Source organism: Oncorhynchus mykiss, chromosome 1 (genome assembly GCF_057628025.1).
Source record: "Oncorhynchus mykiss isolate SJ-2025 chromosome 1, ASM5762802v1, whole genome shotgun sequence".
Lineage (NCBI taxonomy): Eukaryota > Metazoa > Chordata > Actinopteri > Salmoniformes > Salmonidae > Oncorhynchus > Oncorhynchus mykiss.
Genome location: NC_143022.1, coordinates 42614300 through 42632421, shown reverse-complemented (window position 1 = coordinate 42632421; position 18122 = coordinate 42614300). Strand labels below are relative to the sequence as shown.

General features: G+C 42.7%; 1 protein-coding gene across 6 annotated transcripts in view; it reads right to left on the bottom strand.

Moving 5' to 3' along the window:
• The window catches only part of LOC110522805 (liprin-beta-1), a 74736-nt gene that overhangs the window by 18757 nt on the left and 37857 nt on the right, over nt 1-18122 (bottom strand). For all 6 annotated transcript variants that reach the window (XM_021601257.3, XM_021601258.3, XM_090230828.1 and 3 more), the window contains 8 exons: nt 16042-16187; nt 15508-15617; nt 14552-14612; nt 14419-14451; nt 13713-13881; nt 6785-6944; nt 4896-5033; nt 4578-4728 (listed from right to left, as the gene is read on the bottom strand). In XM_021601257.3, the coding sequence (XP_021456932.3) occupies nt 4578-4728; nt 4896-5033; nt 6785-6944; nt 13713-13881; nt 14419-14451; nt 14552-14612; nt 15508-15617; nt 16042-16187 (968 nt within the window). The remainder of the gene's footprint in view (nt 1-4577; nt 4729-4895; nt 5034-6784; nt 6945-13712; nt 13882-14418; nt 14452-14551; nt 14613-15507; nt 15618-16041; nt 16188-18122) is intronic.

Sequence of the window (18122 nt, the reverse complement as noted above, 5' to 3'; positions counted from 1 at the left end):
CCACCCAAAGTCAGTGTATTATACGCCACACCCCCAGGGCAGAACAGAGACACAGTTAGCCTGACAACAAGGATTACTTCCATCCATTTGATTAACTGCTTACAAAGTACAGTATGTTTGGCCAGAGTGGCTACAGAGTACAAAAAGAGGCAGGTTCAAAATAAAATGCTGTGAATATTTGATGGAATATATGGGATCTGAACATCTGAAATCTGATGCTGAGATGCACCGGGCTTCAACAATTCTGCCATAATTTGAATACTTTTATATGAATGAACGAATTACACAGAGTATACAAAACATTAAAAACATCTGCTCTTTCCATGACAGACTGACCATATGACAGCTATGATCCCTTATTGATGTCACTTGTTAAATCCACTTCAAATCAGTGTAGAAGGAAAAGAATAATGATTTTTAAGCCTTGAAACAATTGAGACATGGATTCTGTATGTGTGCCATTCAGAGGGTGAATGGGCAAGGCTGAAGAATCAAGTGCTTTTGAACGGGGTATGGTAGTAGGTGCCAGGCGCACCGGTTTGTATCAAGAACTGCAACGCTCCTAGGTTTTTCACGCTCAACAGTTTGCTGTGTATATTGAGATTGGTCCACCAACCAAAGGACATCGAGCCAACTTGACACAACTGTGTGAAGCATTGGAGAAAACATGGGCCAGAATCCCTGTGGAACGCTTTCGACACCTTGGGTAAAAGGGGGTGCAACTCAATATTAGGAAGGAGTTCCTAATGTTTTGTACACTCAGCGTATAATGAAAATACAGTGATTGAAGAACAATTGTTGAGAGATGAAATAATGTAATCAAGTTGTTTACTCTAAATTCAGACTGGAGTATTCTTTTAATACTCAAACACCCACGACCCATTCAAAACGTACCGCGACCCAAATTTGGGTTCTTACCCACCAGTTGAGAATCGCTGCCTTACAGGATTACTTGTCAGATTGTTAAGGTCCTTAAGTACGGTACAATAATACATAGCCTCTGGCTTTGACTTCATCAATAGGTGCTTCAACCCTGATCCTAATGGGCGAAAATGCCTCATAGGGGATCAATTATGCAATGAGGCCCGAGGAGATGTGGTATATGGCCAATATACCACGGCTAAGGGCTGTTCTTAAGCACAGCAGTAAAAATGAAGTATAGCAGTAAAAATAAACGTTTTGTCATACCCGTTGTATACGGTGTGCGATTCTTTCGCCTATAGATTATTCTGTTACCCAGTAAACAGCACCCTACCGACAAAAATCTCTAAAACGATGCCGAATGATAATTATTTTCAAGACACTGGTCAAAGACCCAAACGAGATTACTTTGAATACAGCCAAAGGGAACATGGTAAGATAATTGTATCGGAGTCCCTTTTTGACATGCCAGGGGGGCAATTCTGACCTCTCGAAAGAACTGTTACATTTATCTAAGTGCCAGACGAGAATGCATCTACATATAGTCACTCTTAGTGATTATGTGCGTCAAGACATTATTCCATGGGGACTCAGCACAGATGATTTCTGTGAGCACTGGTGTGCCATCCTGAACAAATGCTCGATTGATTTAAAGACATTAATTGTTGACATTAATTGTTGATTTTACTGAAATGGATAACAAGATTAAAGAGAAACGCACAGCTCTGCAAGGAGCTGTTAATGATGATGGCATATTCAATTAACTGATGCAAACTAACCAAGCGCTCCAGGACAAGCTGTCTACAGAAATAAAAGGAACTTAAAATCAAGAAATTCAACCAAGACAAAAAAGACAAGGCCAAGGACAAAGTCTACTTCTGGAGAAACCCTGATAAGAGGTCCTGCTCCTCCTCTCCATGACAGACGCAGGAGGGGTGCCGCTTACTTCTATCCACCTCCATCTGACCAACGCTCTACAACCAGCACCTCATCTGCTTCCAGTGGCAGTTTTTTATCCAACGAGAGACTGAGCCGACGTTAGGGCGGAGGTGGCCGCGGGCACGTGCACCGACGAGATGCAGCACCCGACAGGGTAAGAAGAAACGATTACCAGAGGCAGAGGGGACCATTCACACGTTCCCAAAACCCACGGGACTGAGTGTTTTTAATTTATCAAGCAAGATATTGAGCCCTGCCCATGTCTCCTTGCTTAATAAAGGGTTATCTTTTGTGCCTACAACCCAGTGCAACAATTTTGATGTTAAGGTAGACATGTTTAAGTTTTTTAGAAACATCCGTTTTAAGGGGATACTTTAGCTCCCCGTCAGTCCTTACCCGCCCTGCTGATAAGGGTGGGTCGGTTGTACTCATGGATAGGACAGTTTATGTAAATGGGTGTCATAGATAACACCTTTTACAAGAAACTCAGAAGTAACCCCACTTCCCAATTTCATAACATGATCTTTACTGTCCTAGATGGTTAAGTTCTGGTCAGATATCCAAAAAATAACATGACTCTTTGGCTATTCAACACCCCAAAATTGCCACTTTTTATACTACCTGAAATTACACAAGAATGTTACAAAACCTCCAGGGCGCCCTATTGTAGCGGGCATTGATGGCCCCTCTATTGACTTTTGTTGACTTTTTTACTAGACCACTCGCAGAACAGATCCCCTCCCTTGCAAAGGACACCAGCAGTATGATCTCTATTATTGAATCTCTTGATCCTCTCCCTGATAATAATTTGTTAGTTACTTTTGTTGTTGAGTCGTTATACACAAATATTCCACACGAGGGCAGTATTGAGGCTGTGGAACATTTTCTTCTGCAAAGTGACCCTAATGAACTACCTTACAGTGTGTGCATTATAACATTGGCTGAAATGGTACTCACACACAACTACTTCATGTTTCTAAATTATTTCTTCATTCAGACGAAGGGTACTGCTATGGGTTCCCCCATGGCGCATAACTATGCTAATTTGTATGTGGAAACAGTCTATTTTCAATCCTCTCAAAAATATTTTCTTGCCTCACATCATTATTTGGAAACAGTATATTGATATTTTTGTTCTATGGAGGGGTGATGCAAAACAGCTCCAGGCGTTCCATGCTTTTCTTAACTCCTGTTCTGAGCATCTGAGATTCACTATGCAATCTGATAGACGTCAAATCAGTTCTCGATCTTCTGATCTTGTGTGAAGATAATGTTCTATACACTGTTCTTTACAGGAAACCTACTGATCGTAACAGTTTGTGGAGGGCTGATCGTTGTCACCCACTTCCCTTGAGAAACAGTTTGCCCGACAGCCAATTCTGTCGAATCAAAAGAATTTGTAAAAAAACAAATCAGATTTCGACAGAAAGAGAGAGCGGGTACCAAACATGGTCAGATTAATAATGCCATTGAGAAAATTCAAAACAAAACATGACCTTTTTCAAGGTCAGTGTCGCAAAAATAAGCATTATTGCGTTCTAACTACCCGCTATTCAAATTGCTCTGAACAAATTAAGGGAATCGTTCACAAACATTGGCACATTCTAAGATCCAATGATAGTATCGGTAATGTGTTTTCAGACCTTCCCTTGGTCGTATTCTCGTGGGGCAGAAACCTCAGAGATCAATTGGTAAACTCTGATTTACCACCCCAAGATATCCCTGCACAGCGTGTATTTCCAACCCTACTGAATGGAAAATACAAATGTAATGGCTGTGCTCAATGCAATGGCACTTATAAATGTAGATCCTTCAAACACCCCCAAACAGGGAAACAGATCCCAATCAAAGGTATTATCACGTGCTACACTAAGGCAGTTATTTATCTTATAACTTGTCCTTGTGGTAAAAAATGGGGGTAAAACAAAGCACAAATTAAAAGTACGTATCTCAGAGCATCGTAGCACCACTAGGTGCAAAAACTGGACTAACCCAGTTGCGGCCACTTTTTGGAAGAAAACCACTCAATTTCGTCTTTATGTTATATTGGCATCGAACATGTCACCCTCCCTAGGAGAGGGGTTGACCTCGACAATTTAATTGTTAAAACAAGAGGCTGTCTGGATCTTTAATTTAAAGACCCTTGCTCCCCCAACATAGACTAATCTGAAGTCATTAATGTGATTTTGCTGTTGTAAATGTTTGTAGGCTTATGTAGCCAAATTGCATCTATGATCGTACGCTATCCATTTGTTTTTTGTATGCTGTTTTAATATGAGAATTAACCAATGATATCCGGCCACACACAGCCATGACTTTTGGCACTACATAAATTAGTCATCCCACAGTGTTTGTCATTATATCCTGATGAAGGCAGCTTGTCTGTCAAACATTGGACATAACATTTTTTTGCATCTGAGCTCCTAGAGTGTGCGGCTCTCCTTTATTTTTATTTTTAAGTGTTCCACTCCTCAAGCCAGCACCTCGCCTAAATAGGTGTGCGTTTATTTTGCCTCTAGATTATATGGTCTGATATACCACGGCAGTCAGCCAATCAGCAGTCGGGGCTCGAACCACCCAGTTTATAATAACAAATAACATATGGTTGTACTGGAGGTGTACTGCAATGTACTGCAGGTGTTTTTTCGTTCCATTTAACCTTTATTCATACAGGTCAGTCTCATTGAGATATAATATCTCTCCTGCTCAGTTCTCACCCTCTCTAGATCCTGCTGTGAGGCCTGCAGCAGAGTCTGTCCAGAAGAGATCCACACGTGGGCCATGTTCAGGTAGAGCCCCAGTCCCTGCTCCTGTAGCCAGTCACACACCTGCTCCTTGGACCAGCGGGCAAACGGGGTGTCCAAGTCACTACAAGTGAGAGAATTACAGTAGGACACACTAGCTTACATTTCTGAATGACTTGACCATTGTAGTTTCGATTTAACTTCCTCATCATCATTATTCAAGGGGAGTGCACTGTGCACACTAACTTGTCGTTTCAAATTAATTCAAGGTGAGTGCACATTCACACTAACATGTTGGGTGATTGCTGTAGGTCCCGGGACCATCCCAGTCTGGGTCCTGCTGTGGCCCGGACTCCGCCCCTCTTGAACTCAACCGGCTCTGATAGGTTGTCATCCAGGTTGAACGTGGTGGACTGACTTCTCCTCAGCCTTAAAAGGGAAAAGAAACACACAAAAAAACGATAAATAAATTAAGTCTGGTCATGGTTGAAAGTTGTGGTGGTGGAGTAACCACTGCAGAAAGCAATTTATAAAATAATACATCTCCAAAACATGTTTCTGTTACTTAGTTGAAGTCGGAAGTTTACATACACTAAGGTTGGAGTCATTCAAACTCGTTTGTGCATGACACAAGTAATTTTTCCAACAATTGTTTAGACAAGATCATTTCACTTATAATTCACTGTATCACAATTCCAGTGGGTCAGAAGTTTACATACACTAAGTTGACTGTCTTTGAACAGCTTGGACAATTTCAGAAAATGTCACGGCTTTAGAAGCTTCTGATAGGCTGATTGACATCTCATTTGAGTCAATTGGCGGTGTACCTGTGGATGTATTTCAAGGCCTACCTTCAAACTCAGTGCCTCTGCTTGACATCATGGGAAAATCAAAAGATGGGAAAATCAAAAGAAATCAGCCAAGACCTCCACAAGACCTCCACAAGCCTGGTTCATCCTTGGGAGCAACTTCCGAACGCCTGACGGTACCACGTTCATCTGTACAACAATAGTATGCAAGTATAAACACCATGGAACCAAGCAGCCCTCATTACCGCTCTGGAAGGAGATGCGTTCTGTCTCCTAGAGATGAACGTACTTTGGTGAGAAAAGTGCAAATCAATCCCAGAACAACTGCAAAGGACCTTGTGAAGATGCTGGAGGAAACAGCTGCAAAAGTATCTATATCCACAGTAAAACGAGTCGTATATCGACATAACCTGAAAGGCTGCTCATCAAGGAAGAAGCCACTGCTCCAAAACCGGCATAAAAAAAGCCAGACTACGGTTTGCAACTGCACATGGGGACAAAGATCGTACTATTTTGGAGCTTTGCTGCAGGAGGGACTGGTGCACTTCACAAAATAGATGGCATCATGAGGTAGGAAAATTATATGGATATATTAAAGCAACATCTCAAGACATCAGTCGGGAAGTTAAAGCTTGGTCGCAAATGGGTCTTCCAAATGGACAATAAACCCAAGCATACTTCCAAAGTTGTGGCAAAATGGCTTAAGGACAACAAAGTCAAGGTATTGGAATGGCCATCGCATAGCTCTGACCTCAATCCTATAGAAAATGTATGGACAGAACTGAAAAGGCGTGTGCGGGCAAGGAGGCCTACAAACCTGACTCAGTTACACCGGCTCTGTCAGGAGGAATGGGCCAAAATTCACCCAACTTATTGTGGGAAGCTTATGGAAGGCTACCCGAAACGTTTGACCCAAGTTAAACAATTTAAAGGCAATGCTACCAAATACTAATTGAGTGTATGTAAACTTCTGACCCACTGGGAATGTGATGAAAGAAATAAAAGCTGAAATAAATCATTCTCTCTACTATTATTCTGACATTTCACATTCTTAAAATAAAGTGGTGGTCCTAACTGACCTAAAACAGGGAATTTTTACTAGGATTAAATGTCAGGAATTGTGAAAATTGTGAAAAACTGAGTTTAAATGTATTTGGCTAAGGTGTATGTAAACTTTTGACTTCAGCTATATATTGCAAGCTAAATCAGATTAAGATTAACCAGGGTTGCATTCATTAGCGCACACCGTAGAAAATTGTTTTGGAACAGAAACCGAAAACAAGCATTTTGTATTGGACAAATTCAAGTAATCACTCCCTTTCAGTTAGTGTCCTTCGTTTGGTGTTCCGTACCAATCATCTTTACACTCACTTTCCAAAGAGTGCCTTGATTCCCCTGGACTTCTTCTTGCCCTCGGGAGAGGTAGTGGAGGTCACACTGGTCAGTGTGTTGGTGCTGTCGCTGATGGCTGACCTCTGGGGTAGCCCGGCCAGGTCCAGATGGTCAGTGCCCCCCTCTCGCACGGTCTCAGCTGTACAAACAAGGCATCAGCACCGCCATGCTACCATGCCGACTGAGGTGACAGCCATGGGGCGTGTCCGAAATTGCACCCTATTTCCTATGTAGTGCATTATATTTGTCCAGGGCTCTAGTTAATAGTACACCGTATAGGGAATAGGGTGTCATTTCAGACAAAACCATGCACAGATATCTGCTTCCCAGGGTCAGAGGCTGAGGCAACCCCCAGACAACGAGATCGTGGGGGTGGCATCAACACTAATACCCTGACAGTCTGGTCTGTTATAACCCGCTAATTAAAAATGTTTTGAATACCCATAAAAATCTGTCTGTTTAAGCTAGAGATCTATTCCTTGCATGTGCTACCCGATGCCGGCCTTCCGCATCTGCGGTGGAAAGTGGCAGAGCTACAGCGCTGTTTGTAAGACAAGGAGACATCTCACAAAAACATCTGTAGCGTCCGATAGGGCTGTGACAGTTATAGAATTTCCAGTAACAGTTACTTGTCAGGCAAACGTCCACGGTCACTGGTATAACCAATCAAATAGCAAAATGAAGGCACTCTGGTTTCCTCCTCTATTCTTCAAAAGAATCGATCCCTCGACTCCCATGTCTGTCTACCTGATGGCTGACATGCCTACCTATACCTGGTTGTGCCTCTCCCATCGCTCTTTCCCTCTCTAGTTCGCTCTTTCTTTGCTGTGAAAGATGCGAGAGTTTGTGTTCTCGAAGTAGACTAGGGCAAATAGTTTCCTCTGTTGCAAACATACTGAATCTTAGGAGTCGATTCCTAGCGGAGAAATGTGAGTCGACGGGTTAAAACAAATAAAGGAAATAGGGATGCACGATATATCAGTGAACATATTAGTGCACACCTATATAAACGTAAGTACATGACATAATGACGCCACGTAAAATTTTGTGCTACACGTGCAACACAGCATTCCTAACCTAGCCCACAATGTCTGCTGTGTGGATCGAGCAGTCAACAAATCAAGAAGTTATTTGAAAGAGTAAGAACATTTCAGCGAGACAACTCAAAAGGCGAAATCCATTAACACCAACATAATGGAATTCATTGCCCTTGACAATGAACCGTTCTCTGTCGTGGGTGATGTTGGCTTTCACCGACTGGTCAAGCACCGGTACACACTACCAAGTGAAGTGCGCTATTTTTCAGATGTTGCCCTACCGGAGTTACACAGTAATAGCATCACTGGTATTAGCTTCACGACATACTATGCAATGCCGTTTGAGTCTTCGCGTGTCAAAAAAGACAAACGTCAAATAACACTATTTGATGTGTTAAATAAGCTTCAATTTGACATGTCAAATAACACAGTTCTATTATAGAATGTTGTGTGTTCTGAATTTGCACGTGCAAGCCACGCGCCACCACTATCAGTAGCACTGTCAAAGCTGTACAAAAAAAATCTACAAACAAGCAAACACCGACACAAACGATGCGTTTACAAAATCTATTTGTCACATGGTTGGTAGATGTTAATGCGAGTGTAGCGAAATGCTTGTGCTTCTAGTTCCGACAGTGTAGTAATATCTAACAAGTGATCTAACAATTCCCCAACAACTACCTAACACACACAAATCTAAAGGGATGGAATAAGAATATGTACATGTAAGTATATGGATGAGCGATGGCCAAGCTTCATAGGCACACAGTGCAATAGATGGTTTAAAATACAGTATTACATGTGATATGAGTAATGTAAGATATGTAAACATTATTAAAGTGGCATTATTTAGAGTGCATTGTATAAAATGACTAGTGATCCATTTATTAAAGTGGCCAGTGGTTGGGTCTCAATGTAGGCAGCAGCCTCTCTGAGTTAGTGATTGCTGTTTAGCAGTCTGATGGCCTTGAGATAAAAGCTGTTTTTCAGTCTCTCCATCCCAGCTTTGATGCACCTCTACTGACCTCGCCTTCTGGATGGTAGTGGTGTGAACAGGCAGTGGCTTGGGTGGTTGATGTCTATGACTATCTTTTTGGCCTTCCTGTGACATTGGGTGCTGTAGGTGTCATGGAGGGCAGGTAGTTTGCCCCTGGTGATGCGTTGTGCAGACCGCACCACCCTCTGGAGAGCCTTGCGGTTGAGGGCGGTGCAGTTGCCGTACCAAGCTGTGATACAACCCAACAGGATGCTCTCGATTGTGCATTTGTAAAAGTTTGTCAGGGTTTTGGGTGTCAAGCCAAATTTCTTCAGCCTCCTGAGGTTGAAGAGGCACTGTTGTGCCTTCTTCACCACACTGTCTGTGTGAGTGGACCATTTCAGTCGGTCTGTGATGTGTACGCTGAGGAACTTAAAACTTTCCACCTTCTCCACTGCTGTCGGTTGGTAATAAAGCATTATTTGATTGACCACAACTTCTGGGGTAGCTAGCTTTAGCTTGGTACCGAGCAGGCAACAATACAACCAGCCTGAAAACAAATGGCCAGTAGAAACTGCAGTCATTTTCATTATTCTTAGCAATGATTTAGGAATCCTTGTGAGTAAGTATTAGCTAGGTAGCCACGTGTTGTTTGCTTATTGAAATTGAACTTTAGTTCATGAAAATAAATAGCTAGCCAGCTACTTAACCCTGTTGCCAGAAGCTAATGATATAAGCAGCCAGCTAGCTTTATCTGGCTAGTGAGGCTCAACTGGACAGGGTTGTGTTGTGAAGCTAGCCACAAAAAGGATTAGGCACAATAGCATAATATGCGGTTTGCCTTTAAAATAAAAGTACATCTTTGAAAGGGATGCAGAAGGTTATACTTGGTGGAATTGTGCCATATTTAGACTAGATAATGTTAAACAAGAGTTTAAAAGAGTTTACGCAAATATTAGCACTGTAGCGCTTATCGCGGGACTGTGACTGTGTGAAAACACCTCCCCAGTCAGCCTATTGTGTGTATTGACATTCATATTCCACTGTACAGCTTTACCTAAGGATCAATGAAATGGGGTATCAGTCTACTCAATACCCAAGATATGTTTTCCCAACGTCCTCCTCAGAGTTATCAGACCCCAAAACATCCACGCAGTATTGTTTTTCCTCGGGAATAGTGTTCAATACACATAGGTTGACAATAAATGTGTCTCAATTCACATCTGTTTCAGAGTCCCGCAATAAGAGCTACGATGCTAATGCTCTCTGGGTGTCACTGGGTAGACTCATAACCCATGTCATTGATTCACAATCCATAGTTAAGGCTGTATAGTGAAATACGTATGCCCCAATGCAATTCTAAAGTATAATACATCCAGTGTGATTTCAACAGATTTTTGTCTTTTGTCGTTTTTATTATAACATTCCAAACTCCTTTAGCATGATCTATTCTATTATGGCATTCCACTAATTGTATTAATTTGCATCACTGTCAAAGACATACTTTTATTTTGAAGGCTAACCGAAAAGTCCACTATTGTGGCTAATCCTTATTGTGGCTAGCTTCACATAGATGGGTCCGACCACCATTAATCAAATAAGAGCTGTCTTATAAATTAGGGTTATTTTAGATGACACCTAGCTATTTAAGTTAGCTAGCTAAGTATAGCTATTGAAACAGATTATCGTTTTGCTATGTTTTGGGGGAAGAACATTGTTTGCATCCATGAGCTAGCAAGATTCGTTTTTAATGACCAGCACTGTAGGTGCGCGAGATAACTTTACCAGCATCATAGCATACGTATCGATGACTCATTGTGACATGAGATACGAGTGATCGTGTAATCAATGTGCAATAACTACGTAAAACAAGAATGAACTTGTTAAATTATGTGATGTGCAGTCATATTCAGGTCCTGATTGGTCAAATAGCTGGGACAGAGACACGTCAAACAGCGTTATTTGACGTGTATCTTTTTTGACACGCAAAGACCCAAAAGGGCTTCCATAGTATGAGAAATCCTGGTTGAGAAAGAAACGACTGAACAAATGAACAACGAAACAGAACAGCAAGTAAGTGAAAGATATGGGTTTTGATTATATTCTACTGGTAATGGGGACATGCGTAAATCCCAACAAAATATATTTTTGGTCAGTGTGTTGTGTGTGTGTGTGTGTGTGTGTGTGTGTGTGTAACCTTTAACTAGGCAAATCAGTTAAGAACAAATTCTTATTTACAATTATTGCCTACCCCGGCCAAAACAGGACGACACTGGGTCAAATGTGCCTCCTAATCACTGGCGGATGTGATACAGCCTGGATTCGAACCAGGGACTGCAGTGACGCCTCTTGCACTGAGATGCAGTACCTTAGACCGCTGCGTCCATGTGTGTGAGTTAACTATTTAACTGTACGAGAATGCTTAAAAGGCCGCTAAAAAGCGTTTTTTTTTTTGGCAAGGAAAAAATCAGTATCGACCAAAAATGTCATATTGGTGCATCACTAAATGGAAGTATGGAAGTCGTTGTGTCCCCACCCCATCTAGCATTCTTATATCTCCTAGATATAGGACAGACACTAAAACCTTATTCCCTGTTATTTATTTTGTGCCATTTATGAATGTTATTCAATGTGTTTCTTTGGGCTACAGCAGTAAAGGCCAAATTCAATCTAAAATTCTAAATCAAGTTGCTAAATGATCTTCGGCAGAACCATTTTAAAACAATTCCATGTGTTAGGTTAGTAGAACCCCCCTTAACGCATGCAATGGAGTGGAGACTATAAAAGCACCAAAGAGAACTTTAGTTGTAGGCCTTACATCATTCAAAGACTAGTTATGCACTGGTGTAAAGACAAAACAGGACTGAAATGCATTTAATTCCCATTTCCTTATTAGACTTAAACAGAGGATAATTTGTGCAAACACACATTCCTAAAGGAGACTCACCTCACTGAGCGTGTACATGGGAGAGTGAGGTGGTCTAACTTGAGAAACAACAACAGTCAGGATCTGACGGTGGTTAGTACGTTTAAGGAAACGGCTATATGAATGTTGGCAGTTCAATTCCTATGGGGTGGCATCATTGCAGATGACATCATCAGGTAATAAGACCCAGATATGGTTTGGTGCGAGGGGAGTTTGAACAGAAATAGAAAAGAGCCCATATACATGCAGAGTTTACAGATGTACAGAACTAACATACAAAAAACACGCTGTCTCTCAGCTTTGATGCTGTCCAGCACTGGTGCTCATAAAAAGCAGTTTGGCGAGGAACAACCGCTGGTAACATGGGTGTGGTTGTATACAAGGAAGTCTGGTGTAGCTACTGTAGAATTATATACTAAACGGACGACCACAATAGGAGCCACAACAGGGCCTTGCCATGGGTGCATGGTGGCCTGAGAGTAACCTCTATGTCAAATGTCTAGAGTGGAAATTCAAACCCTTTCTTCTCTATGCATGAACTCCCAAGTTATATCAACATGAGCATGTTTCATTAAGTCTTGGAATAAAAAGGTCACCGCCAAGATCTTTAAGACTTGGGTGAATCATGAGTTCTGAAATTGAATTACAAAGAATAGAAATTCCTACCCTTACTTTCTACCAACATGTCTACCAATATGTCTTGGAATATAGAAGTCACCCTCAACTCATAAACCATATAAAGTGGGCACCCAAGAGAGTTCAAAACCTATAATACATTTCTAAGTGTTGGGAGACATTTAATTACAAACGACACTTCAGCTTACACAAGTTTGTGAGTTAGGTGAAAGTCGAAAGTCAACAGTTGGTTGAGTGTGTTTGGGAAGGAATGGGGTGGGGGGGAATGTTATGAGGTCAGGGGTCATATCCAGTACTGGTCATTCCTCCAGAGGGGCCATACTGCAGCCCGCCTTGCCCTGAAGACATAATGGCTCCATTATTCTGTACCTAGCATAGGGGCACTTGCAATCCAGCTGCGGTCATCACAATGCGTTACACAAAGCAAAGAGGCCAAAGGTTACTGAAGTGAAAAACAACAGGGGATATTCATAGTATGATGGTAGGGGCAGGAGGCAGATAACACATACATACAAAGCACACACACACACTAGGCTACATTTTCATAATCAGACAGGGAGAACAGTTTGTGGGACTAGTAATTATGCTGTTTGTATGTATTTTAACTATGGGTGTGGTTTAAGGGACATAAAACAATTTTTTAAAAGCTACATCCGAAAAACTAAGCTCTTTGGAAAGAACCGCTCAGTCTTCAGAATAAAACAAAGATTGTGCAGAGCCGGTGTGGTACCACTCCCCTGCATGTCAGATATGACTCCCTGTGTAAACCCTTTCCATTGTTTCTCCTCTAAACCTCTGAATTAAGTGTCAGAAACACGTGGGGTTCGAATTTATTGGCCCCATTGATAAAGATGAGGAATGGCTGTATAAAATAAATAATTTTAAATACTAGGCTATATTCTATCCTCCAAAAAATATAGATATTTTGTTATTTTATACTAATACAATTGCTCAGAGAAAGACATTTTGCTGTATATACACTGCACATATATTTAAAAGCAAAGAATAACACTACAATCTTACTAATCATGTCATTAACAGTTCAAGTCAAAAGAGCACAAAAGAAGCAAAATAACTGTCAAAAACCATTAAGTAGCAGGGTTATATCTGGGCCCTTATTAAAAAAAGCATCTCAGAGTAAGACTGCTGCTCTAGGATCGGTTTTGCCTAAGTTCATAATGAACAAAGTTACATGGACAGGGAGGAGCTGATCCAAGATCAGCACTCCTACTCTAAGTTGCTTTGTGAATATGGGACCTGTCCCCACAAAGCTTCCACCTGAGACCCACAGCCCATTCACGCACACTAGGCCATCCATCCACCCTATCTTACCCAGGTTAGGGGTGCTGGCTGTCCTCTTGCCCCCCTTGATCTTGAAGAAGCCTCGGCCAAAGGAGGAGCGAGCCTTCTTGGTACCGAAGCTGTCGTCCTCTGGGCGAGATGAAGAGGGAGACTTGGGCGGGCGCTCGCTGATCTTATCGATGTCCTCCACAGCCTTATTCTGAACAGTAGTAAAATACAGAGTTGACACGTCAATTTGACATTTTGGTCATTTAGCGGACGCTCTTATCCAGAGTGACTTACAATCAGCGCATTCAACTAAGGCACAGTAGGTAAAAATAAACATATCACAGTCATTGCAAGTAAAAACCTCCTTCAAAATAGCCATTATCTGCTAAATCAGTTCACACAATGCCAGAAGCAGGTCATTTCACACACATGTAGTAATAAATAAAACCATCTTTAAGAAATTGCATTTGAAAATAACTGACAGTGTAGAGTTGGCTTTAAGTGTAAAGGATTGATCAATTTCAATGCAATATGATAGAAGGCAATCAAACGCATGCAATGAAACCAAGGTGAAACTCACTCACTTTACTGAGGATGCTAACCTCATAAGGAATAGGTTATCAGCCTTTTAACAAGACGGATGAGGCCAAAGTGGAAAACAATTTAAAGAATGATAAAGAGAGGATAAGCAAAAAATAAAGTGTCTGACCCCGAAATATGGAAAGAAGACTGTAGAGAACAGACTCACCTCTGTTGGCTTTTCGTCAATCACCAATGTAATCTGTCACAGGTATGATGACATGGGATGGAGTGTTAATGATCAAATCCAATCATGATAATGATGACTTTAGAACTTCAAGGGAATTCAGAAATATCTTTACCTTTTCACTGTTGCTGACATACAAGTTTTCCTGACTCGCTGACTTTGGGACACGCAGGGTCCTAAAATGGCAAAGCTCATCACAGTGAACACTACAAGACTTTAATCTAGTCAATGTGCCAAGAGGTGCGGTCAAAGTGCGGTACTGAACCGCTGGCCTTCGGCAGGAAGACAATCTGACAGACAGCGGAAGCTTTGAGCAAAAGGATAACGACACGTGGCTTCACACCATGGGCATACTCACTGTGGAGTATCACATGATAGGGGAGCCTCCTGTGACACTTCCTGATCCCCTGCCTCGCTGCAGAGTGTTGGGACTTTAACGCCATGCTAACACAGACAAGCTGTGAGCTGCCTGCTACACGCTATACTGTACACTGTCAAACATGGGTGTGGAGGCTATCGATATTTGTCGTAGGAAGCCTTATTTGTCAGTCAAGCGGATTTAAACACCCTTATGGGACACCTTGGACCTCGTGGTGTCCAAATGTCATGAATTATGCCCCATTTACCACGCTAAGGCAAGATGAGGCGTGATATCTTGCCTAGGTGTTGACCTTTTCCATAGCCGGGTCTCATTTGAGGAACTAGGTCTACACACCAGTCAAGACATCTCTCTTTCCTAGTCAGCTCACTCTGCTCAGAGGCAAACTAAGGTACACAGGTACTTTGTTCATCTAATGTTCAAACTAAGGTACTTTGTTCATCAACAGGTGTGTGCACAGTAGCAAAATATTTTGCAATGTAAACAAGAGTGTCCATTGGGGAAATTCAGGTAGGTCCGTTCCCGCTTTGTCCCTAGTAAAAAGAACAGCACTGGACAGACACCCAAAGCCAAACACTAACATTGTTCTTGAAGAAAAGCAGATGTTGTTCTGGAAGAAATTTGGAAATTGTCCCACAGGTTTAGCTGAAGCCCGTTACAAAGATTATAGATAATCATCTAGTTCAGCTCACCTCTCAGGTTCAGCTTGGTTAAGCTCTGGCACGCTCTGAGCGCAGGCTGACTGGACTGTAGGGCGGGTTGTTGCCGAAGGCACTTCAGTAGCTCCATAGTGCGTCTCCAGCTATGCATTGAGGCAGAGGACCAAAACGGGGAAAAACATGTAGTAAAATACAACCGCCATCAAAGTCAGATGTTACTTTTCTCTGTTGTGTCAAGGTGTTTTTACGATTTAGTAGACTAAGAATAACGAGCAGTCAAGACAATGGTGTTGTCATAATTCAAAAAGACAAGTGTCACTGCAAAGCTACATTTAATGTTACCAGACTAATTTGACAAAGTGACAGCGACTCAACACCTCATTCAGAAGTGTGAAATCTAAGGACAGCATGTGTCATCATTGACTGTTTCATTGGTTGGAGGACATCAAGGATTTTTGAGAAGGTCTAATGAGGGTGACAGATGAACTCATAGAAATATAATCTGTTCCGTGATCCGAGGGCCTTAGCCTGTTTAGTCAATCTATAAATCATCACGTAATCCTGTACCTCGTCTGGGTTCTTCGCTGCTACTTCCTCGACTCCAGCTAGCGCGTGCCTCTCCGACTCCAGGGCAACCGGGGTGGTTGTCGTTGACATCACAGAGAGGGAGTTGTCGCTGTTACTCTCATCACTCTCACCATCTTTGGTTTTGTCTGGAATGGAAGATGAGTTATTTTTAGCAGTCAGCTTTGAATGTAGCCTAGAGAGAGAGTTCAGAGTTGTCCATTCTATTGGAGCCCAATGCCAGAAATGTGAAGCTTTGAAGTTTAAAGATTTGACATCAAGAACACTTCTATCAGCTCTTACAAATCACTTCGGTATCACTACTTAAACTGCATCTGACAAGTCATTCACAAGGTCAGCATCGTACTACACCGGCTCTGACGCTTGTCGGATGTGGCAGGGCTTGCAAACCATTACAGACTACAAGGGGAAGCACAGCCAAGAGCTGCCCAGGGACACGAGCCTACCAGACGAGCTAAACTACTTCAACGCTCACTTTGAAGCAAACATTGAAACATGCATGAGATCACCAGCTATTCCGGACAACTGTGTGATCACACTCTCCACAGTCGATGCGAGTAAGACCTTTAAACGGGTCAACATTCACAAGGCCACAGGGCAAGATGGATCACCAGGACGTGTACTCCGAGCATGCACTGACCAACTGTCAAGTGTCTTCACTGACATTTTCAACCTCTCCCTAGCCGAGTCTAATACCAACATGTTTCAAGCAGACCACCATAGTCCCTGTGTCCAAAAACACTAAGGTGACCTGCGTAAACAAATACCGACCCATAGCACGTAGCAAGTATGTAGCCATGAAGTGCCTTGAAAGGTTGGTCATGGCTCACATCAACATCATCATCCCAAAAACCCTAGACCTACTCCAATTTGCATACCACCCCAACAGATCCACAGATGATGCAATATCCATTGCACTCCACGCTGCCCTTTCCCACCTGGACAAAAGGAACACCTAAGTGAGAATGCTATTCATTGACTAGAGCTCAGCGTTCAACAGCAAAATGCCCTCAAAGCTCATCAACAAGCTAAGGACCCTGGGACAAAACATCTCCCTCTGCAAATGGATCCTGGACTTCCTGACAGGCCGCTCCCAGGTGGTAAGGGTAGGTAACAACACATCTGCCAAGCTGATCCTCAACACAGGGGCCCACTCATGGGTGTATGCCCAGTTCTCTCCTGTACTCCCTGTTCACTCATGACGGCACGGCTAGGCACGACTCCAACACCATCATTAAATTTGCCGCTGACACAGGCCTGATCACCGACAACTATGAGACCTCCCTATAGGCTGAGGTCAGAGACTTGGCTGTGTGGTGCCAGGACAACAACCTCTCCCTCAATGTGATCAAGACAAATGAGATGATTGTGGACCATATGAAAAGGAGGACAGAGCATGCCCCCATTCTCATTGACGAGGCTGTAGTGGAGCAGGTTGAGAGCTTCAAGTTCCTTGGCGTCCACATCACCAACAAACTAAGCACACCAAGACAGTCGTGAAGAGGGCAAGACAAAACCTATTCCCCCCCAGGAGATAAAAGATTTGGCATGGCTCCTCAGATCCTCAAAAGTTCTACAGCTGCACCATCGAGAGCCTCCTGACTGGTTGCATCACTCACTGGTATGGCAACTGCTCGGCCTCCGACCGCAAGGCACTTCAGAGGGTAGTGCGAACGGCCCAGTACATCACTGGGGCCAAGCTTCCTGCCATCCAGGTCCTCTGTACCAGGCGGTGTCAGAGGAAGGCCCTAAAAATTGTCAAAGACTCCAGCCACCCTAGTCATAGACTGTTCTCTCAGCTACCGCACGGCAAAAGGTACTGGAGCACCAAGTCTAGGTCCAGGAGGCTTCAAAACAGCTTCTACCCCAAGCCTCCTGAACATCTAGTCAAATGGCTACCCAGACTATTTGCACCGGTTTCCTCCAGTATCTTCACAAGGTCCTTTGCTGTTGTTCTGGGATTGATTTGCACTTTTCGCACCAAAGTAAGTTAATCTCTAAGAGACAGAACGCATCTCCTTCCTGAGTGGTATGACGGCTGCGTGGTCCCATGGTCTTTATAC